We start from the raw sequence: 24,028 nt of genomic DNA on the forward strand, positions 1-24,028 counted from the left end.
AATTTTGGCCCATTTTCTCACAAAACAGCACTTGCACTACACAGCATTTCCTGGTTTCTGGCATCCAGGAACAGGGGGCACATTTGCAAAACAGGAATACAGCAACACATCACAAACAACAGCAGAGCCAGGAAATAACAACAGAAGACACAAATAACACCAGCACAGGGAAACTGTCGCTACTGTATGTGCAAAGCTGCAGGAAGCCCAGCACTTACCAACGTGTGAGTGGTCACCTGGAGGCAGCAGCAAGGGCCCTCAGTGCTGAGGCATAGCAGGGTGTTTTTTGGCAGGGCGGAAGTCCCTGTGGTTGTAGAACAAAAACACAACAATTTATATTAAGAAAAGAATAACCATGTGTGAGTCTGGGACGTGGGCCTGCAGAGATGGCTGCCACATCACAGACCTCCTGCCCTGCACACAGCGGCTTCTGCACAGAAAGGATAAAGAGAGCAGCTGAGCTGGAGCACTCAGCTACATGTCAGCAATGCATGGACCCAGAGATGAGAAGTGCACATGGATCAATCTGAAAACAGAAGAAAACATAATATCTCCTGCATCAAACACAACATGCAGCCTATGACAATGGAACAGGATTTATCCTTGTTACTGGCAAATGTGGACATGATGGGAGTGCCAGAAATGGCGGAGAACCAGCAGATTCTGGTGGCTGATTTGATTTCTAGATGGACCACTGTCAGTGTGAATGGAAACTGAAGACACTAAAGCAAAATCCCTGAGGCACCATTTAAAACAATGCTATAACAATAAACCAAACCAAGATTTGGGTCACAACTGAAGTTCTTCAGAAAGCTTTTCTCACACTGTTCCACCACAGAGGATGAACCCTGGCTCTTCACAGAAGAGGGTCCTGATGACATCACATCCTCTCCTATAAGTTACGCTGCCTCCAAAGCTCAGTGAGAAAGATCAGCCGCGCTGCGCTGCACCGCCCCGAGGACGATGGCCGGCTCTCCTGCACTGCTCCTCCTGCTCAGCCTGGGGCTCTGTGAGTATGGAAGCGGGCTGACGGGGCACCTGTGTGGGAGGAAGGAGGACAGTGGAGGAAGGCATTCCCCATGCACCACGTCCAAGACAATGGGCAACAGCAAACACAGGGAAAGAAGGGGCAAACCCAAAGGATGGAATTCAGGGCTGCTCAGGGACTGCACAGGGAAGCGGGAGCGGTGGGAGTGCAGCGCAATACGCAGCAGGAACAGAGCCTGTTCAGAATGGTGTTGCTGGAGGCGATGGGGAAGGGGAGAGGGAGCACGGGGCCGTTGTTGGTGGGGAAACACCTGTCAAAGAAGCTGGGAAATGGCAGCAGCCCACACAAGGCAGCTGAAGGGCTTCTCTCAAGGCCGGCATCCATCTTGAGAGCCCTGCGCTCTCAACGCTCAGTCCCCAGGGTCTCCAGCACAGCACACAAGCATGCTGGATGCCGATCCCTCTATCTGCATTCACCCTCACAGCCCACTTGCCTGCCTGCCACGCACAAAACCAGCAGGGAAGAGCCCTGCACAAAGGCCCCAGGAGCTCTTCCTGAGCAGCACCTGAGGGGGCATGGCCGACTTCTGCCCACAGGCTGCACCGTCACTCATGGAGAGAACAGCATGGTGGTCAGGATCCTCAACAGGAATATGAAGCACCCCCAGCAGGGACAGCGGCTGGAGCTGGAGTGCCTGCATTACAACAGTCATGAAGGTATCTTCTGGATCCGCCAGGACAACAGTGGAAACCTTCACTTCATTCTCTCCAGTTATGGCTGGGACTTTACCACCTTCCATGCGAATCAGAGAACATCCAACCGCTTTGAGGCATCATGGAGAGGCAACACTTGCAGGCTGGTGGTGAAGTCCTTCCAGGCAGAGGATGAGGGGACCTATTTCTGCATCAACTTCATCAACCAGGTGCTGCACATCAGCTCTGGACAACCCGCCTTCTTGCCAGGTCAGCAACAGCTTCACCCACCTCGCTTACACCCAGCTCCCCTGCCCGTGCCTTCTCAACCCGGCCCATCGCCCACACTCCCCATGGCCCTGCTTCTTTCCCAAGCCATCTCATCACACAGGCACTGCTCCTCCTCATACAGCCTCCCTGCCCAACAGCACTACTCATGGTCCCATCCCTGCCCAAACACAGAGATGGTTGCACAGCCCAGAGCCACTTCCCCATCCCATCAGTATCTCTGAGGGATGAGAGTTAAAAGGCCTCAAAGATATCACCTCCACACAAAATGCATCTGGCCCATTAAGTCCCAATAGACATCATATGCTGTAAGCACCTCAGAAAGAATCTCAGATACCCCCTTGACTCTCAGGACATGTTTTATAACAGAGATAACAAAGAGCTCACACAATCTGAGGGGACAGATGAGAAATTAGGAGCCCAGTTCCCTTGATACCAGGGCTGTGCAGCATGTGAAAACATCACAGTTCCAACAGATCCTATAAATGTTCGTTCACTGCTGGTTGTTTCCTGGCACAGGCAGGAGGAAGCTCTTCTTTCATACCTCTCTGTATGCACTTATTTCTTCTTTCCATTCAAAACAACAGCAGCACCCACCACAACCACAGCCACCACCCAGAGCAGCCTGGTCACCAAGAACAGCTCACAACATGGTCTGGATGCAGGTAACCCAGCTGCGGGGAGGCAGGGGCTCTGCCAGCAGTGCTGCTTTGAGCAGAAGAGCCCAAATTAAAGTCTCTGCTGACTACAGGCATTTCTGGATGCAGGCAGATGTCTGCAACTGGCCCTTTCCCCTTTCCTCTCTCTCCTTTCTTCCTGCAGGATCAAGCCATGAGAACACACCACAGTTCTGCCATGATACAGTCATATGGGTTAACCTGGCTGGCACCTGCCTCCTCCTGCTCCTCACTGCCATCACCATCAACATCACGCACTGCCAAAGTAAGTCACACCCTGACACCCTGCAGAGCTTCCTGGAGCCTCACACCACAGAGCACAGCCCGCTCCTGCAGGGAATGGGCTCCCTGCTGATTGCCCTCACGCAGCCATTGCATGTCCAGGATGCAGGGAATGCAGAAGGACCACTCTTAATTTTTTCCTCCAAATTTTCCTCATCACTAGCTTTAGATACAGAAAACTTCATCACTTCCTACACTGATAGATAAGAAATTATAAAGAGGAATTGTCACTGCAAACAGAAATTGTAAACAGACAAGAAATGACAAACTGTGTTGAAGCTGCCATCCTGAAATCACCATATTGGGGTTGAAATTGCCAAAATCCAAAACATTTCTCAGCCATTTATTGTGGCCTTTTCACACTGATCAACATTACCTGTGATTACCAGCATTGGCTGCATTAATTTCTGCAGCAAGCAAGCAGTAATGCTGAAGGAGAGATTGTTACAAATCCAACTGGGAATTATGTGTGGGCACTGTCTGCATGTGTGGAGATAACATCAGGAAAGCTAAGGCACTGATGGAGCTGAATTTGGCTGGGGATGTGAAAAATAAGAACAAGGTGTTCTACAGGTACAGAGGCAGGAGATGACGGATCTTGATTCCCACTCAGATAATGAGCAGGTTGGAGATCTCTCCTATGAAGAAAGGTTGAGGGAACCGGGCTTGTTTAGCTTGGAGAAGGGAAGGCTCAAGGGAAACCTCATTGTGACCTTCAAATGCTTGACGGGAGCGTACGACCTGGAGGGGATGAGACTGTTTACATGGATCGATAGTGACAGGACAAGGGGGAATAGGTTTAAACTGAGACAGGAGAAATTCCATTTGGATATCAGGAGGAAGTTTTTCACACAGAGGGTGGTAAAACACTGGAACAGGTTGCCCAAGGAGGCTGTGGATGCCCCATCCCTGCGGGCATTCAAGGCCAGGCTGGATCTGGCTCTAGGTAGCCTAGTCTGGTGGTTGGTGACCCTGCACATAGCATGGGGTTGGAACTGCATGATCATTGTGTTCCTTTTCAACCCAGGCCATCCTGTGATTCTATGACATCTGCATTTTCTGCAAAAATCTCTGGCTCAACACTGTAATTCAGTGAAAGCAACCTACAGTACTGACAGGGAAAAAAAATGGGGGGGAGAATCATGGAGGGAGATCGCTCCTGACATGCTCTAAGTCAGCTTACAGCCAGCACAGGGCCTTTAATAGATGCTGCCTTAAAGCAGAAATCAGTATTCTTCTTCGTTGTTGTCAAAACTCAATTTCAAAACCAAGATTGCCATTTAAGAGTCAATTCAGAAATCTCCATTGACATTTTTAGTTCCTCACTGCTAAAGTGGTCAGATCTTCCCACACCAGCAGCAGGAAGCATCAGCAGGGCTGAAATCAGCACAGCCATGCGTTGCATGCGCTCACCACAAGCCCATCCCTTGCAGGACCGAGCTCACCGTAAGCAAGCAGTGCTGCGTGGCTGCTCAGCAGAAGACACACAGGCGTCCTCCTCCAGCACACACTGCTGTCACACAGCCAGACCACAGGGCACAGCGCTGACCACAACAAGCCCAGCAGCTCCATGACACAGTGGGAAAGGCACCGCTGTGCTGCACAGCTCAGCCTTCCACCACATGACCAATAAACCAGCCATATCAGCACTCAGCTCTGATGGCCCAACCTCTCTCTATTTTGTAATATCTTTCCCATTAAATGGGTGTCACTTCTCTCTCTGTGAGTTTTTGTCTTAACTCTTTCCATGAGGGCAGGGAGACTCACCATCCCACCACCTGCCCCACCAGTGTTTCAAAAGAAGAAAAGAACCCACTGAAAAGACACTCCAAACTGTGCTGAAATAACTTTGTGTCTGGCCAGTGTCCATGATAGGATTTCTGCGCTCCCTTTTCCAGCTGAAATCTCCTCAGCAGGCAGCACGAAAATTAATTCTCATCTCCCCTCCTGCTGGCATTTTGCATCTGTATTTAAAGGCAGGGAGGGCCTGCAGAGCTGAAACTTCATCTCTCCTGACACACCAAAGTCTGTAAATTCATTGGCCATAACTTGAACCACCCATAATTTGTTTCATTTTGCACGCTGCTATGGCTTGAATCGCAGCACAGGTAAGTTGGGTTACGCCTGGAAGACGTATGTTTCACTTACTTAAAGGAGAGGCCGTAACCACCAGAAGCATTCCATCTGTGGAGTGTTTTCAGCCTCGCGTTCTGACACAAATGTCCCTTTTGATTCCAGACATGATTCCATTTCATTCTGCACATCCTAAAACTGCTCAGCATTTTACCACGACTTACAAACCTCACTTTAAAAAAGTAAATGACCTCTCCATTATCAGCATCCACAATTCCAGGGGATGCCTGGAACTGGGGATGGTTCAGTCCATTGGGCTTCATGAAATTCACACATTTGACGACAGCTGACAGGACAGTTCCCATTTTTAAAGCTTTTCTGCTTATATTTCCCTGATATTCCACGCAGAGATGTTTCACCAGACTCGAGTTCCTGGCAGCAATTCCATTCTCCTCTATGAATCCCATAAGCCCTTCTTCTTTACCAACCACAGCCTGGGCGCCATCGGTAGCTCTACCAGATGCGTCAACAAAGGTTAAATAAAATCACTTTAATGCCATTTTGACCTCTTTGTCCACATCCAAATTGATTTCTTTGTGTCTTTTGATGGCACCGAGGAATCCATTTCTTCAGTGACGCCGTACTTCGTATCAATACCTCCCATGCAAACAGCAAGTTGAGTCGCATCTGTAGCATCAAGGATTTAATCTCCAGCCAAAGGAAATCTCCTGAAATCAGCAGCTTTACTCCGCATTTTTCTTGTCACAGGTTTGTCTGTTTCTTCAGACCACCCGGCAAGAGCTGAGTGACACCAACAGATCTGAGGGAAACCCCTGTTTTAACCATGGCCAATCGCATCTCTGATGCTGTCCATGCTTAATAAACTCACCACCAGCAGTTGGTTTTGCTGCTTCTGCCGTCAGATTTCACAACGCATCACTGGCATTTGTGGCCAAGTCCCTCTGAGGTGTAACTCAACAGCAGTAACACAGTTTTATCTCAGCAAAATGATACTCATCAGTCCATTTCTCATTGAACGCTGCTCCTTCAACCACAATTTTACTTCATTTGAAGGTCCTGACAGCAGGCTGAAGTCAAAGGGATGCCCTATTTCATCTCACAGCCCAGGTACGCCTCCTGCTGTGGTGATGCTGCTTGACCCAACTTGCTGTCTTGTTGCATTCATTGTTTTCCAGCTCACTTTCACGTACAGCAGCAGTTTCATCACTCAGCAGTGCCAGGTTTCTCACAGCCAGGAACAGGGCTGTGCTTTCCAAAGCAGTAATGGAACAACACCTCTCACAATGAAAAGAAGAAAAAGCAAGAAAGCCGGAAAATACCAACAAAAGAATCAAACAGCAGCTGAGCAAAGCTGTTGAGACTCTTTGTGCAGAGCTGCAGGAAGTCAAAAGCCTTACCAGCGTGTGTGTGGTCACCTAGAGATGGTCTCTGAATGCTGAAGCAGGTATGGAGTGGTTTTCTGGCATGGCGGAAGTCCCTGTGGTTGGAGAAGAAAAAACACAAGGTAACTTTCTGTTCTTTATACCTGAGTGCCACTGGGGCACAGGGCTGCCTTGGTGGGTGCCACATCACAGACCTCCTGCCTCGCACACAGCAGCTTCTGCAGAGAAATAACAGAGAACAATTGCAGAGAACAACAGGGCTGAAGTACTCAGATATCTATCAGCAATGCATGGGCTGGGGGATGAATAGTACAGGTGGAGAGACACAGTAAAACATGCCCAGGTCTTCTTCAACTACAAAAAGTAAATACTACATTAAATAAAATATCTGCCAAGAAATACAGCTTGCGGCCCATGTCCACGACACGGGAGTTAACTTCTTATGCTGCAAATCTGGACACGATGGGAATGACCAAATGGCTGAGAGACAGCAGTCTGCAGGGACTGATCAGACTTCAAGAAGGAACATTGTCCGCTGGCATCTCAGCTGAGGACACTGCAGCAAAACCCAAGAAGCATCAATTAAAACAATGCTATAACAATAAACCAACCCAAGATCTGGGTCTCAACTGAAGTTCTTCAGAAAGTTTTTCTCACGCAGTTCCACCACAGAGATGAACACGGACTTCACAGAAGAGGGTCCTGATGACATCACATCCTCTCCTATAAGTTACGCTGCCTCCAAAGCTCAGTGAGAAAGATCAGCCGCGCTGCGCTGCACCGCCCCGAGGACGATGGCCGGCTCTCCTGCACTGCTCCTCCTGCTCAGCCTGGGGCTCTGTGAGTATGGAAGCGGGCTGACGGGGCACCTGTGTGGGAGGAAGGAGGACAGTGGGGGAAGGCATTCCCCATGCACCACGTCCAAGACAATGGGCAACAGCAAACACAGGGAAAGAAGGGGCAAACCCAAAGGATGGAATTCAGGGCTGCTCAGGGACTGCGCAGGGAAGCAGGAGCGGTGGGACTGCAGCGCAATACGCAGCAGGAGCAGAGCCTGTTCAGAATGGTGTTGCTGGAGGGGATGGGGAAGGGGAGAGAGGGGACATGGGGCAGTTGTTGGTGGGATATCACCTGACAAAGAAGCTGATAAGGGGCAGCAGCCCACACAAGGCAGCTGAAGGGCTGCTCTCAAGGCCAGCATCCATCTTGAGAGCCTGGCGCTCCCAATGCACAGTCCCCAGAGACTCCAGCACAGCACACAAGCATGCTGGACATCGATCCCTCCCTCCACATTCAACCTCACAGCCCACCTGCCTGCCTGCCACACACTGCACAGGCAGGGAAGAGCCCTGCCCAAAGGCCCCGGGAGCTCTTCCTGAGCAGCACCTGAGGGGACATGGCCGACTTCTGCCCACAGGCTGCACCGGCGCCCAGGGACAGAGGGATGCAGTGGTGGTCAGTTTCAACAGGAATATGAAGCACCCCCAGCAGGGACAGCGGTTGGAGCTGGAGTGCCAGACATCCAGAATCACATGGAGAGCATCTTGGGTCCGCCTAGACAAGGATGGGAACCTTCACTTCATTGTCTCTAGTAACTCACCATACAACACAAATTTTCATGTGTATAATAGAATATCTCCGCGCTTCGAGGTATCACAGAGAGATAGTTCCTATTGGCTGGTGGTGAAGTCATTCTCGGCACAGGACCAGGGGATCTATTTCTGCATCAACTTCATCAACCAGGAGCTGCACTTCAGCTCTGGACAACCCGCCTTCTTCCCAGGTCAGCAACAGCTTCACCCACCTCGCTTACACCCAGCTCCCCTGCCCGTGCCTTCTCAACCCGGTCCATCGCACACACTCCCCATGGCCCTGCTTCTTTCCCAAGCCGTCTCATCACACAGGCACTGCTCCTCCTCATACAGGCTCCCTTTCCAACAGCTCTGCTCATGGTACCGGCCCTGCCCAAACACAGAGATGGTTGCACAGCCCAGAGCCACTTCCCCATCCCATCAGTAGCTTGAGGGATGAGAGTTACAATGGCCACAAAGATACCACCTCCACACAAAATGCATCTGGCCCATTAAGTCCCAGTAGACATCATATGCTTACAGCACCTCAACAAGAAACTCAAAAACCCCCTTAACACTCAGGACATGTTTTATAACAGAGATAACAAAGAGCTCACACAAACTGAGGAGACAGATAACAAATTAGGAGCCCAGTTCCCTCGGTACCAGGGCTGTGCAGCATGTGAAAGCATCACAGTTCCAACAGATCCTATAAATGTTCGTTCACTGCTGGTTGTTTCCTGGCACAGGCAGGAGGAAGCTCTTCTGTCATACCTCTCTGTATGCTCTTATTTCTTCTTTCCAGTCACAACAACAGCAGCACCCACCACAACCACAGCCACCACCCAGAGCAGCCTGGTCACCAAGAACAGCTCACAACATGGTCTGGATGCAGGTAACCCAGCTGTGGGGAGGCAGGGGCTCTGCCAGCAGTGCTGCTTTGAGCAGAAGAGGCCTAATTAAAGTCTCTGCTGACTACAGGCATTTCAGGATGCAGGCAGATGTCTGCAACTGGCCCTTTCCTCTTTCCTCTCTCTCCTTTCTTCCTGCAGGATCAAGCCATGAGAACACACCACAGTTCTGCCATGATACAGTCATATGGGTTAACCTGGCTGGCACCTGCCTCCTCCTGCTCCTCACTGCCATCACCATCAACATCGCGCACTGCCCAAGTAAGTCACACCCTGACACCCTGCAGAGCTTCCTGGAGCCTCGCACCACAGAGCACAGCCCGCTCCTGCAGGGAATGGGCTCCCTGCTGATTGCCCTTATGCAGCCATTGCATGTCCATGATGCAGGGAATGCAGAAGGACCACTCTTAATTTTTTCCTCCAAATTTTCCTCTTCACTAGCTTTAGATACAGAAAACTTCATCACTTCCTACACTGATAGATATGAAATTATAAAGAGGAATTGTCACTGCAAACAGAAATTGTAAACAGACAAGAAATGACAAACTGTGTTGACGCTGCCATCCTGAAATCACCATATTGGGGTTGAAATTGCCAAAATCCAAAACATTTCTCAGCCATTTATTGTGGCCTTTTCACACTGATCAACATTACCAGTGATTACCAGCATTGGCTGCATTAATTTCTGCAGCAAGCAAGCAGTAATGCTGAAGGAGAGATTGTTACAAATCCCTTGGGAAGAATGTGGGGGCACTGTCTGCATGTGTGGAGGTAACATCAGGAAAGCTAAGGCACTGATGGAGCTGAATTTGGCTGGGGATGTGAAAAATAAGAACAAGGTGTTCTACAGGTACAGAGGCAGGAGACGACGGACCTTGATTCCCACTCAGACGATGAGCAGGTTGGAGATCTCTCCTATGAAGAAAGGTTGAGGGAACCGGGCTTGTTTAGCTTGGAGAAGGGAAGGCTCAAGGGAAACCTCATTGTGACCTTCAAATGCATGACGGGACCGTACGACCTGGAGGGGATGAGACTGTTTACATGGATCGATAGTGACAGGACAAGGGGGAATAGGTTTAAACTGAGACAGGAGAAATTCCATTTGGATATCAGGAGGAAGTTTTTCACTCAGAGGGTAGTAAAACACTGGAACAGGTTGCCCAAGGAGGCTGTGGATGCCCCATCCCTGCGGGCATTCAAGGCCAGGCTGGATCTGGCTCTAGGTAGCCTAGTCTGGTGCTTGGTGACCCTGAACATAGCATGGGGTTGGAACTGCATGATCATTGTGGTCCTTTTCAACCCAGGCCATCCTGTGATTCTATGACATCTGCATTTTCTGCAAAAATCTCTGGCTCAACACTGTAATTCACTGAAAGCAACTTACAGTACTGACAGGGAAACAAAAAGGGGGGGAGAATCATGGAGGGAGATCGCTCCTGCAATGCTCTAAGTCAGCTTACAGCCAGCACAGGGCCTTTAATAGATGCTGCCTTAAAGCAGAAATCAGTATTCTCATTCGTTGTTGTCAAACCTCAATTTCAAAAGCAAGATTGTGATTTAAGAGTCAATTCAGGAATCTCCATTGATATTTTTAGTTCCTCACTGCTAAAGTGGTCAGATCTTCCCACACCAACAGCAGAAAGCATCTGCAGGGCTGAAATTAGCACAGCCACGCGTTGCATGCGCTCACCACAAGCCCATCCCTTGCAGGACCGAGCTCACCGTAAGCAAGCAGTGCTGCGTGGCTGCTCAGCAGAAGGCACACAGGCGTCCTCCTCCAGCACCGCCCTGATCCCAGCAGCAACACACACAGCTGCCCTGATGGAGCGCGGCCATTGGGATGATCCTCCTCTGCTGCCCACCAGCACTGCACACCTCCCGCCGCCTGACATGTGCTCCTGCCCCACACTGCTGTCACACAGCCAGACCACGGGGGACAGCGCTGACCACAACAAGCCCAGCAGCTCCGTGCCACGCTGGGAAAGGCACCGCTGTGCTGCACAGCTCAGCCTTCCACCGCATGACCAATAAACCAGCCATATCAGCACTCAGCTCTGATGGCCCAACCACTCTCTATTTTGTAATATCTTTCCCATTAAATGGGTCTAACTTCTCTCTCTGTGAGTTTTTGGCTTATCTCTTTCCATGAGGGCAGGGAGACTCACCATCCCACCACCTGCCCCACCAGTGTTTCAAAAGAAGAAAAGAACCCACTGAAAACAGACTCCAAAATGTGCTGAAATAACTTAGTGTCTGGCCAGTGTCCGTGATAGGATTTCTGCGCTCCCTTTTCCAGCTGAAATCTCCTCAGCAGGCAGCACGAAAATTAATTCTCATCTCCCCTCCTGCTGGCATTTTGCATCTGTATTTAAAGGCAGGGAGGGCCTGCAGAGCTGAAACTTCATCTCTCCTGACACGCCAAAGTCTGTAAATTCATTGGCCATAACTTGAACCACCCATAATTTGTTTCATTTTGCACGCTGCTATGGCTTGAATCGCAGCACAGGTAAGTTGGGTTACGCCTGGAAGACGTATGTTTCACTTACTTAAAGGAGAGGCCATAACCAACAGAAGCATTCCATCTGTGGAGTGTTTTCAGCCTCACGTTCTGACACAAATGTCCCTTTTGATTCCAGACATGATTCCATTTCATTCTGCACATCCTAAAACTGCTCAGCATTTTACCACGACTTACAAACCTCACTTTAAAAAAGTAAATGACCTCTCCATTATCAGCATCCACAATTCCAGGGGATGCCTGGAACTGGGGGTGGTTCAGTCCATTGGGCTTCATGAAATTCACACATTTGATGACAACTGACAGGACAGTTCCCATTTTTAAAGCTTTTCTGCTTATATTTCCCTGACATTCCACGCAGAGATGTTTCACCAGACCCGAGTTCCTGGCAGCAATTCCATTCTCCTCTATGAATCCCATAAGCCCTTCTTCTTTACCAACCACAGCCTGGGCGCCATCGGTAGCTCTACCAGATGCATCAACACAGGTTAAATAAAATCACTTTAATGCCATTTTGACCTCTTTGTCCACATCCAAATTGATTTCTTTGTGTCTTTTGATGGCACCGAGGAATCCATTTCTTCAGTGACGTCGTTCTTCGTATCAATACCTCCCATGCAAACAGCGAGTTGAGTCGCATCTGTAGCATCAAGGATTTCGTTTCCAGCCAAAGGAAATCTCCTGAAATCAGCAGCTTTACTCCGCATTTTTCTTGTCACAGGTTTGTCTGTTTTTTCAGACCACCCGGCAAGAGCTGAGTGACACCAACAGATCTGAGGGAAACCCCTGTTTTAACCATGGCCAATTGCATTTCTGATGCTGTCCATGCTTAATAAACTCACCACCAGCAATTGGTTTTGCTGCTTCTGCCGTCAGATTTCACAACGCATCACTGGCATTTGTGGCCAAGTCCACCTGAGGTGTAACTCAACAGCAGTAACACAGTTTTATCTCAGCAAAATGATACTCATCAGTCCATTTCTCATTGAACGCTGCTCCTTCAACCACAATTTTTATTCATTTGAAGGTCCTGACAGCAGGCTGAAGTCAAAGGGATGCCCTATTTCATCTCACAGCCCAGGTACGCCTCCTGCTGTGGTGATGCTGCTTGACCCAACTCGCTGTCTTGTTGCATTCGTTGTTTTCCAGCTCACTTTCACGTTTCACGTACAGCAGCAGTTTCATCACTCAGCAGTGCCAGGTTTCTCACAGCCAGGAACAGGGCTGTGCTTTCCAAAGCAGTAATGGAACAACACCTCTCACAATGAAAAGAAGAAAAAGCAAGAAAGCCGGAAAATACCAACAAAAGAATCAAACAGCAGCTGAGCAAAGCTGTTGAGACTCTTTGTGCAGAGCTGCTGGAAGTCAGAAGCCTTACCAGCGTGTGTGTGGTCACCTAGAGAAGGTCTCTGAATGCTGAAGCAGGTATGGAGTGGTTTTTTGGCATGGCGGAAGTCCCTGTGGTTGGAGAAGAAAAAACACGAGGTAACTTTCTGTTCTTTATACCTGAGTGCCACTGGGGCACGGGGCTGCCTTGGTGGGTGCCACATCACAGACCTCCTGCCTCGCACACAGCAGCTTCTGCAGAGAAATAACTGAGAACAATTGCAGAGAACAACAGGGCTGAAGTACTCAGATATCTATCAGCAATGCATGGGCTGGGGGATGAATAGTACAGGTGGAGAGACACAGTAAAACATGCCCAGGTCTTCTTCAACTACAAAAAGTAAATACTACATTAAATAAAATATCTGCCAAGAAATACAGCTTGCGGCCCATGTCCACGACACGGGAGTTAACTTCTTATGCTGCAAATCTGGACACGATGGGAATGACCAAATGGCGGAGAGACAGCAGTCTGCAGGGACTGATCAGACTTCAAGAAGGAACATTGTCCGCTGGCATCTCAGCTGAGGACACTGCAGCAAAACCCAAGAAGCATCAATTAAAACAATGCTATAACAATAAACCAACCCAAGATCTGGGTCTCAACTGAAGTTCTTCAGAAAGTTTTTCTCACGCAGTTCCACCACAGAGATGAACACGGACTTCACAGAAGAGGGTCCTGATGACATCACATCCTCTCCTATAAGTTACGCTGCCTCCAAAGCTCAGTGAGAAAGATCAGCCGTGCTGCGCTGCACCGCCCCGAGGACGATGGCCGGCTCTCCTGCACTGCTCCTCCTGCTCAGCCTGGGGCTCTGTGAGTATGGAAGCGGGCTGACGGGGCACCTGTGTGGGAGGAAGGAGGACAGTGGGGGAAGGCATTCCCCATGCACCACGTCCAAGACAATGGGCAACAGCAAACACAGGGAAAGAAGGGGCAAACCCAAAGGATGGAATTCAGGGCTGCTCAGGGACTGCGCAGGGAAGCAGGAGCGGTGGGACTGCAGCGCGATACGCAGCAGGAACAGAGCCTGTTCAGAATGGTGTTGCTGCAGGGGATGGGGAAGGGGAGAGAGGGGGCATGGGGCAGTTGTTGGTGGGATATCACCTGACAAAGAAGCTGATAAGGGGCAGCAGCCCACACAAGGCAGCTGAAGGGCTGCTCTCAAGGCCAGCATCCATCTTGAGAGCCTGGCGCTCCCAATGCTCAGTCCCCAGAGACTCCAGCACAGCACACAAGCATGCTGGACATCGATCCCTCCCTCCACATTCACACTCACAGCCCACCTGCCTGCCTGCCACACACTGCACAGGCAGGGAAGAGCCCTGCCCAAAGGCCCCGGGAGCTCTTCCTGAGCAGCACCTGAGGGGACATGGCCGACTTCTGCCCACAGGCTGCACCGGCGCCCAGGGACAGAGGGATGCAGTGGTGGTCAGTTTCAACAGGAATATGAAGCACCCCCAGCAGGGACAGCGGTTGGAGCTGGAGTGCCAGACATCCAGAATCACATGGAGAGCATCTTGGGTCCGCCTAGACAAGGATGGGAACCTTCACTTCATTGTCTCTAGTAACTCACCATACAACACAAATTTTCATGTGTATAATAGAATATCTCCGCGCTTCGAGGTATCACAGAGAGATAGTTCCTATTGGCTGGTGGTGAAGTCATTCTCGGCACAGGACCAGGGGATCTATTTCTGCATCAACTTCATCAACCAGGAGCTGCACTTCAGCTCTGGACAACCCGCCTTCTTCCCAGGTCAGCAACAGCTTCACCCACCTCGCTTACACCCAGCTCCCCTGCCCGTGCCTTCTCAACCCGGCCCATCGCCCACACTCCCCATGGCCCTGCTTCTTTCCCAAGCCGTCTCATCACACAGGCACTGCTCCTCCTCATACAGGCTCCCTTTCCAACAGCACTGCTCATGGTACCGGCCCTGCCCAAACACAGAGATGGTCGCACAGCCCAGAGCCACTTCCCCATCCCATCAGTAGCTTGAGGGATGAGAGTTACAATGGCCACAAAGATACCACCTCCACACAAAATGCATCTGGCCCATTAAGTCCCAGTAGACATCATATGCTTACAGCACCTCAACAAGAAACTCAAAAACCCCCTTAACACTCAGGACATGTTTTATAACAGAGATAACAAAGAGCTCACACAAACTGAGGGGACAGATAACAAATTAGGAGCCCAGTTCCCTCGGTACCAGGGCTGTGCAGCATGTGAAAGCATCACAGTTCCTACAGATCCTATAAATGTTCGTTCACTGCTGGTTGTTTCCTGGCACAGGCAGGAGGAAGCTCTTCTGTCATACCTCTCTGTATGCACTTATTTCTTCTTTCCAGTCACAACAACAGCAGCACCCACCACAACCACAGCCACCACCCAGAGCAGCCTGGTCACCAAGAACAGCTCACAACATGGTCTGGATGCAGGTAACCCAGCTGTGGGGAGGCAGGGGCTCTGCCAGCAGTGCTGCTTTGAGCAGAAGAGCCCAAATTAAAGTCTCTGCTGACTACAGGCATTGCTGGATGCAGGCACGTGTCTGCAACTGGGCCTTTCCCCTTTCTCCTCTCTCCTTTCTTCCTGCAGGATCAAGCCATGAGAACACACCACAGTTCTGCCATGATACAGTCATATGGGTTAACCTGGCTGGCACCTGCCTTCTCCTGCTCCTCACTGCCATCACCATCAACATCGCGCACTGCAAAAGTAAGTCACACCCTGACACCCTGCAGAGCTGCCTGGAGCCTCACACCACAGAGCACAGCCCGCTCCTGCAGGGAATGGGCTCCCTGCTGATTGACCTCACGCAGCCATTGCATGTCCGGGATGCAGGGAATGCAGAAGGACCACTCTTAATTTTTTCCTCCATATTTTCCTCATCATTAGCTTTAAATACAGAAAACTTCATCACTTCCTACACTGATAGATATGAAATTATAAAGAGGAATTGTCACTGCAAACAGAAATTGTAAACAGACAAGAAATGACAAACTGTGTTGACTCTGCCAACCTGAAATCACCATATTGGGGTTGAAATTGCCAAAATCCAAAACATTTCTTAACCATTTATTGTGGCCTTTTCACAATGATCAAGATTACCAGTGATTACCAGCATTGGCTGCATTAATTTCTGCAGCAAGCAAGCAGTAATGCTGAAGGAGAGATTGTTACAAATCCCTTGGGAAGAATGTGGGGGCATTGTCTGCATGTGTGGAGGTAACATCAGGAAAGCTAAGGCACTGATGGAGCTGAATTTGGCTGGGGATGTGAAAAATAAGAACAAGGTATTCTACAGGTACAGAGGCAGGAGATGACAGACCTTGATCCCCACTCAGATGATTGGAGGTTGGAGATCTCTCCTATGAAGAAAGGTTGAGGGAACCGGGCTTGTTTAGCTTGGAGAAGGGAAGGCTCAAGGGAAACCTCATTGTGACCTTCAAATGCTTGACGGGAGCGTACGACCTGGAGGGGATGCGACTGTTTACATGGATCGATAGTGACAGGACAAGGGGGAATAGGTTTAAACTGAGACAGGAGAAATTCCATTTGGATATCAGGAGGAAGTTTTTCACTCAGAGGGTGATGACGCACTGGAACAGGTTGCCCAAGGAGGCTGTGGATGCCCCATCACTGCGGGTATTCAAGGCCAGGCTGGATCTGGCTCTAGGTAGCCTAGTCTGGTGGTTGGTGACCCTGAACATAGCATGGGGTTGGAACTGCATGATCATTGTGGTCCTTTTCAATCCAGGCCATCCTGTGATTCTATGACATCTGCATTTTCTGCAAAAATCTCTGGCTCAACATTGTAATTCACTGAAAGCAACCTACAGTACTGACAGGGAAAAAAAAACGGGGGGAGAATCATGGAGGGAGATCGCTCCTGACGTGCTCTAAGTCAGCTTACAGCCAGCACAGGGCCTTTAATAGATGCTGCCTTAAAGCAGAAATCAGTATTCTCATTCATTTTTCTCAAAACTCAATTTCAAAAGCAGGATTGCGATTGAAGAGTCAATTCAGAAATCTTCATTGATATTTTTAGTTCCTCACTGCTCAAGTGGTCAGATCTTCCCACACCAACAGGAGGAAGCATCAGCAGGGCTGAAATCAGCACAGCCACGCATCACACGCGCTCACCACAAGCCCATCCCTTGCAGGACCGAGCTCACCGTAAGCAAGCAGTGCTGCGTGGCTGCTCAGCAGAAGGCACACAGGCGTCCTCCTCCAGCACACACTGCTGTCACACAGCCAGACCGCGGGGGACAGCACTGACCACAACAAGCCCAGCAGCTCCGTGCCACGCTGGGAAAGGCACCGCTGTGCTGCACAGCTCAGCCTTCCACCGCATGACCAATAAACCAGCCATATCAGCACTCAGCTCTGATGGCCCAACCACTCTCTATTTTGTAATATCTTTCCCATTAAATGGGTCTAACTTCTCTCTCTGTGAGTTTTTGGCTTAACTCTTTCCATGAGGGCAGGGAGACTCACCATCCCACCACCTGCCCCACCAGTGTTTCAAAAGAAGAAAAGAACCCACTGAAAAGACACTCCAAACTGTGCTGAAATAACTTTGTGTCTGGCCAGTGTCCGTGATAGGATTTCTGCGCTCCCTTTTCCAGCTGAAATCTCCTCAGCAGGCAGCATGAAAATTAATTCTCATCTCCCCTCCTGCTGGCATTTTGCATCTGTATTTAAAGGCAGGGAGAGCCTGCAGAGCTGAAACTTCATCTCTCCTGACACGCCAAAGTCTGTAAATTCATTTGCCTTTACTTGAACCACCCATAATTTGTTTCATTTTGCACGCTGCTATGGCTTGAATCGCAGCACAGGTAAGTTGGGTTACGCCTGGAAGACGTATGTTTCACTTACTTAAAGGAGAGGCCGTAACCACCAGAAGCATTCCATCTGTGGAGTGTTTTCAGCCTCGCGTTCTGACACAAATGTCCCTTTTGATTCCAGACATGATTCCATTTCATTCTGCACATCCTAAAACTGCTCAGCATTTTACCACGACTTACAAACCTCACTTTAAAAAAGTAAATGACCTCTCCATTATCAGCATCCACAATTCCAGGGGATGCCTGGAACTGGGGATGGTTCAGTCCATTGGGCTTCATGAAATTCACACAGTTGACGGCAACTGACAGGACAGTTCCCATTTTTAAAGCTTTTCTGCTTATATTTCCCTGACATTCCACGCAGAGATGTTTCACCAGACCCGAGTTCCTGGCAGCAATTCCATTCTCCTCTATGAATCCCTTAAGCCCTTCTTCTTTACCAACCACAGCCTGGGCGCCATCGGTACCTCTACCAGATGCATCAACACAGGTTAAATAAAATCACTTTAATGCCATTTTGACCTCTTTGTCCACATCCAAATTGATTTCTTTGTGTCCTTTGATGGCACCGAGGAATCCATTTCTTCAGTGACGTTGTACTTCGTATCAATACCTCCCATGCAAACAGCAAGTTGAGTCGCATCTGTAGCATCAAGGATTTAATCTCCAGCCAAAGGAAATCTCTTGAAATCAGCAGCTTTACTCCGCATTTTTCTTGTTACAGGTTTGTCTGTTTCTTCAGAACACCCGGCAAGAGCTGAGTGACACCAACAGATCTGAGGGAAACCCCTGTTTTAACCATGGCCAATTGCATCTCTGATGCTGTCCATGCTTAATAAACTCACCACCAGCAATTGGTTTTGCTGCTTCTGCCATCAGATTTCACAACGCATCACTGGCCTTTGTGGCCAAGTCTCTCTGAGGTGTAACTCAACAGCAGTAACTCATTTTTATCTCAGCAAAAAGATACTCATCAGTCCATTTCTCATTGAACGCCGCTCCTTCAACCACAATTTTTCTTCATTTGAAGGTCCTGACAGCAGGCTGAAGTCAAAGGGATGCCCTATTTCATCTCACAGCCCAGGTACGCCTCCTGCTGTGGTGATGCTGCTTGACCCAACTTGCTGTCTTGTTGCATTCGTTGTTTTCCAGCTCACTTTCACGTTTCACGTACAGCAGCAGTTTCATCACTCAGCAGTGCCAGGTTTCTCACAGCCAAGAATAGGGCTGTGCTTTCCAAAGCAGTAATGGAACAACACCTCTCACAATGAAAAGAAGAAAAAGCAAGAAAGCCGGAAAATACCAACAAAAGAATCAAACAGCAGCTGAGCAAAGCTGTTGAGACTCTTTGTGCAGAGCAGCAGGAAGTCAGAAGCCTTACCAGCATGTGTGTGGTCACCTAGAGATGGTCTCTGAATGCTGAAGCAGGTATGGAGTGGTTTTTTGGCATGGCGGAAGTCCCTGTGGTTGGAGAAGAAAAAACACGAGGTAACTTTCTGTTCTTTATACCTGAGTGCCACTGGGGCACGGGGCTGCCTTGGTGGGTGCCACATCACAGACCTCCTGCCTCGCACACAGCAGCTTCTGCAGAGAAATAACAGAGAACAATTGCAGAGAACAACAGGGCTGAAGTACTCAGATATCTATCAGCAATGCAAGGACTGGGGATGAAAAGTGCAGGTGGAGAGATGCAGTACAACATGCCCAGGTCTTCTTCATCTGCAAAAAGTAAATACTACATTAAATAAAATATCTGCCAAGAAATACAGCTTGCGGCCCATGTCCACGACACGGGACTTGACTTCTTATGCTGCAAATCTGGACACGATGGGAATGACCAAATGGCTGAGAGACAGCAGTCTGCAGGGACCGATCAGACTTCAAGAAGGAACATTGTCCATCATCATCTCAGCTGAAGACACTGCAGCAAAATCCATGAGGCACCAATTAAAACAATGCTATAACAATAAACCAAACCAAGATCTGGGTCACAACTGAAGTTCTTCAGAAAGCTTTTCTCACGCTGTTCCACCACAAAGGATGAACCCTGGCTCTTCACAGAAGAGGGTCCTGATGACATCACATCCTCTCCTATAAGTTACGCTGCCTCCAAAGCTCAGTGAGAAAGATCAGCCGCGCTGCGCTGCACCGCCCCGAGGACGATGGCCGGCTCTCCTGCACTGCTCCTCCTGCTCAGCCTGGGGCTCTGTGAGTATGGAAGCGGGCTGACGGGGCACCTGTGTGGGAGGAAGGAGGACAGTGGGGGAAGGCATTCCCCATGCACCACGTCCAAGACAATGGGCAACAGCAAACACAGGGAAAGAAGGGGCAAACCCAAAGGATGGAATTCAGGGCTGGTCAGGGACTGTGCAGGGAAGCGGGAGCGGTGGGACTGCAGTGCGATACGCAGCAGGAACAGAGCCTGTTCTGACTGGTGTTGCTGGAGGGGATGGGGAAGGGGAGAGAGGGGGCACGGGGCAGTTGTTGGTGGGGAACCACCTGTCAAAGAAGCTGGGAAATGGCAGCAGCCCACACAAGGCAGCTGAAGGGCTGCTCTCAAGGCCAGCATCCATCTTGAGAGCCCGGCGCTCTCAACGCTCAGTCTCCAGGGACTCCAGCACAGCACCCAAGCGTGCTGGATGCCGATCCCTTCCTCCGTATTCACCCTCACAGCCCACCTGCCAGCCTGGCACGCACTGCACAAGCAGGGTAGAGCCCTGCACAAAGGCCCCAGGAGCTCTTCCTGAGCAGCACCTGAGGGGACATGGCCGACTTCTGCCCACAGGCTGCACCGGCGCCCAGGGACAGAGGAACACGATGGCGGCCAGGTTCCTTGATAGGAATATGAAGCACCCCCAGCAGGGACAACGTGTGGAGCTGGAGTGCCCACCTTACAAAAGTGACAGTGGTGTCTCCTGGATCCGACAGGACAAGGATGGGAAACTTCACTTCATTGTCTACATTAACACGTTTTCCAAGACCACTTTTCCAGGGAATGAGAGATCATCTTCACAGTTTGAGGGGTCAAAACAAGGCAACGTCTTTCGACTGGTGGTGAAGTCCTTCTCGGCACAGGACCAGGGGATCTATTTCTGCGTCACCAACGTCAACCAGGTGTTGCACTTCAGCTCTGGACAACCCGCCTTCTTCCCAGGTCAGCAACAGCTTCACCCACCTCGCTTACACCCAGCTCCCCTGCCCGTGCCTTCTCAACCCGGCCCATCGCCCACACTCCCCATGGCCCTGCTTCTTTCCCAAGCCGTCTCATCACACAGCCACTGCTCCTCCTCATACAGGCTCAGGGCACTGTTAAGAAATTAGGAGTCCTCAGCACTCAGTTCATTTGTTTTGGCAGCGTGTTGGGGCACCACTGTTGAAAATCCCTTCTGTGGTGGCCATGTCCCAGCTGGGTTGAGAGAAAGCTCTTGTATTTGATCTCACTGTATTCACCCAATTTATTTTTAGTCACAACAACCACAGCAGCACCCACCACACCTGCTGCCACTACGCAGAGCAGCCACGTCACCAAGAAGGACACCTGCGTACAGAGCTCGGATCCAGGTAACCCAGCTGTGCGTAGATGAAATAAAAGCCTATGCTGCCAACAGGCATTTTGGGATGCAGGGTGAGAGGAAATATCTTGAGCTTCATCAGTGAGCTGGTGCTGAGGGGATGAAAGTAACACCATTTTGGCACAGGATGCACAGGGTGATATCTCCTTTCCCAGAGGTGTTCAAGAAATGAGTATACGTGGTACTGAGGGACGTGGTGGCCATTCTTGAGCTAGATTATCTTAGTGATCTTTTTAAACCTCACTGATTTCATGATTCCAAACCCAAGTTTTATCCCACTTGGGATGACTTAAAAGACTCAAGAATTCTGATGACTGGACAACACCAAAAGAAGGGAAAGCATTTGGAGCCAGCGCTGGTTTTAGCCCCAGAAGGAGACATGAGAAGTCTTCTGGCTACACGTCCTCCCTCTGCTCCCCAGCACGATGCCCACAGCAGCAGCCCACAGCAGGGAATGTCACCTGTGGACATGCCTTGTCTGCACCGCTCTCTCTGTGTCCTATAGAAGCCCTCTCCTCACCTACACCGACCATCAGACTTGCTCAGAGCCACACAGCTCCCTGTGCTGCAGGACCTCCCGATGGCTCTGCCACAGCTGGACATCACCACAGCTGGGAGATGGGCCTTTCCTCTCTCCTCTCTCTCCTTTCATCCTGCAGGAAGAAGCAGTGAGAACTTGCTGAATTTCTACTGTGAGATTTTCATCTGGGCTCCCCTTGCTGGTGTCTGCCTCATGCTCCTTGTAGCTCTGATCGTCACCATCGTGCTCTGCCAAAGTAAGTTGCACCCTGACACCCTGCAGAGCTTCCTGGAGCCTCACACCACAGAGCACAGCCCGCTCCTCCAGGGGAATGGGCTCCCTGCCTACTGCCCTCACACAGCCATTGCATGTCCAGGACACAGGGAAAGCTGAAGGACCCCCCTTAAAACCATTCTCCATGTTTTTCTCATCTACACATTTAGCTTCAGAAATATTTATCACCTCCTATTGCCAGACAATACATTACAAAGAGAGGAATGCTACTCTACCCAATTGCACTGGCTCCACCTTAGATCCTAAGAGCAGGCACAGTGCCTTTAGCAAGCGTCAGCCCCCACTGTATGTTTGTAGCAGCAGCGAGGAGTGAAACTTCAGCACACAACACCCTCCTGGTGCATGGAGACAGATCGCAGACACCTGGATACAGATGTGGTCCCACGCCAGGTGGAAGCCATTCACCTCCTGCAGCAATAACTGCTGCCAATGGATTTTCAGCAGCACGCCAAAGCTGTTGGGGACAGCAAAAAGGAACTCCCCCCCAGTGCTCCCAGTTTGACACGGCAGCACTGAAGCTGCGGCAGTGCCCAGTGCATGGCTTTCCCCACACATCAGCTGTTTGCATGCTCCCAGACTGATGGGAGATAGGAAGGCAGTGAGTTGTTAGGGAACGCCAGCCCTATACCCAGCTGCACTGCTTTCTTATGCTGTGACTTCGTATCTCTGAACTGTTTGCTTTTTTTCATCTTAGAGACCAGAAGACGGCGATGCAGGTGTAAGAGGTCAGTAAGCAACAACGGGGATGCTTTTGTCTTGAAGTCTGTAGCATTAATACTGGGCCATAAGGCAAGCAGGTGGCACAGGAAACACCAAAATGCACCTGGACTTTCTTCTTCCAGCGTACAGCGGATAGGAGGGGGCTGTGTAATTGTTGAGGGTGGGAGAGAGGAAAGAAAAAGAGATAAGCAAACAGAAAAGAAGCTTCTATCATTCGAATTACTGAGCGCTGATGACACTGCACGCAAAGCCAGGAGGCATCAGCAGAAACCAGAACCATCTGCACACCTCCCAGAGCTCATCCCTCCCCATCCCAAGCCTCCAAGAACTCGCTGCCAGAATAATAACATCGCAGGCTGCAGTTCAAACCACTTCTGAACAACAGCTCCCATTGCCCACCAGCAGCACAGACCTCGCTTCTGCAGCCTGATCTCACCAGCAGCTGGTCTCACCCAGCCTGCTCTGCAGAAAACCACTTCTGCACTTAGCAAGATTGGTGCTGAGCCCTTTGCAGGGCTTGCACAGAGGGGTGTTGAAGCACGGAAATCCCCCGTGCTGCTCCAACTGCACCAGCACCACGCGAGCGCTGCCAAAGCTGGTGCTGCAAGAGAGGTTGCAAACAACCCTTTAATGCCTCTGTTGCCTCCTCTGCAAACAGAGCACCTTGCAGCTGATAAATTCACCCTGCTGGTTACGCATCCATGAGTTTCATAATCAAGAAAGAGACGTGTTTTATAATAGAATTTAATTGAGTCACTCACTGCTACTAATAGGGAAAACCTATATAAATACAAATGCTGCACGAGTGCAAAGGGGATGCAGCAATGCTCACAGCTGGCTGGGAGGTCCCAGGCTGCACAGTGGGATGGGAACTATCTCCCTGCTACCTACACATCCAACTAAATCCTTTCTTTCCCTTCTCTCTAGACCTCCAAATGGGAAGCCTGGTGCGAAACCCACCGTGCCAACCCGACACATATGAGCAGCTGCAGCGCCCAGCTGCTGGTCGGCATCTGGGAGCCAGTGCTGCCAAAGGCCACTTCCCACATCACCCTCACAGCTATCCTGAGAAATCCAAAAAGACAGCAAAGGAGCAGAGTGACACGGAGCCTGCACCTCCCCGAAGCACAGCTCTTACAGAACCAGAGCTTTGCCATTGGATTCCAAAGGCTCAGCACCACCTTTTGACCCAGCGCAGCTCCGTGGTTCCAGCAGCCCTGATGCAAACACCCACTGGTGATCAGTGGGTGAGAAATAAGGATATAAACTGGACACCTGCCC

The 24,028-nt window shown here is 50.1% G+C and overlaps 4 protein-coding genes across 4 annotated transcripts; all 4 read left to right on the forward strand.

Annotated features, from left to right (window-relative positions):
- The first annotated feature begins 963 nt into the window (after positions 1-963).
- On the forward strand, positions 964-3,134 carry LOC140251062 (T-cell surface glycoprotein CD8 alpha chain-like). The gene is made up of 5 exons (XM_072334297.1): positions 964-1,009; positions 1,585-1,950; positions 2,556-2,633; positions 2,791-2,910; positions 3,091-3,134. The coding sequence occupies exons 1-5, from the start codon at positions 964-966 to the stop codon at positions 3,132-3,134; spliced, it is 654 nt and encodes a 217-aa protein (XP_072190398.1).
- A 4,063-nt stretch (positions 3,135-7,197) lies between these two features.
- LOC140251063 (T-cell surface glycoprotein CD8 alpha chain-like) lies at positions 7,198-9,267 on the forward strand. Its single transcript, XM_072334299.1, is given in 5 exon segments — positions 7,198-7,243; positions 7,821-8,186; positions 8,780-8,869; positions 9,027-9,212; positions 9,215-9,267. Coding segments are annotated over 5 exon segments (741 nt in total).
- Positions 9,268-13,560: 4,293 nt separating this feature from the next.
- Positions 13,561-18,406, forward strand: LOC140251064 (T-cell surface glycoprotein CD8 alpha chain-like). The gene is made up of 5 exons (XM_072334300.1): positions 13,561-13,606; positions 14,184-14,549; positions 15,155-15,232; positions 15,390-15,509; positions 18,366-18,406. The coding sequence occupies exons 1-5, from the start codon at positions 13,561-13,563 to the stop codon at positions 18,404-18,406; spliced, it is 651 nt and encodes a 216-aa protein (XP_072190401.1).
- A 1,397-nt stretch (positions 18,407-19,803) lies between these two features.
- LOC140251563 (T-cell surface glycoprotein CD8 alpha chain-like) lies at positions 19,804-23,793 on the forward strand. The gene is made up of 6 exons (XM_072335503.1): positions 19,804-19,849; positions 20,427-20,795; positions 21,107-21,202; positions 21,873-21,989; positions 22,722-22,752; positions 23,675-23,793. Exons 1-6 carry the CDS (start codon positions 19,804-19,806, stop codon positions 23,727-23,729), a joined length of 714 nt encoding a protein of 237 aa, XP_072191604.1. The 3' UTR covers positions 23,730-23,793.
- Positions 23,794-24,028: the final 235 nt, after the last annotated feature.

Source organism: Excalfactoria chinensis, chromosome 4 (assembly GCF_039878825.1).
Source record: "Excalfactoria chinensis isolate bCotChi1 chromosome 4, bCotChi1.hap2, whole genome shotgun sequence".
Lineage (NCBI taxonomy): Eukaryota > Metazoa > Chordata > Aves > Galliformes > Phasianidae > Excalfactoria > Excalfactoria chinensis.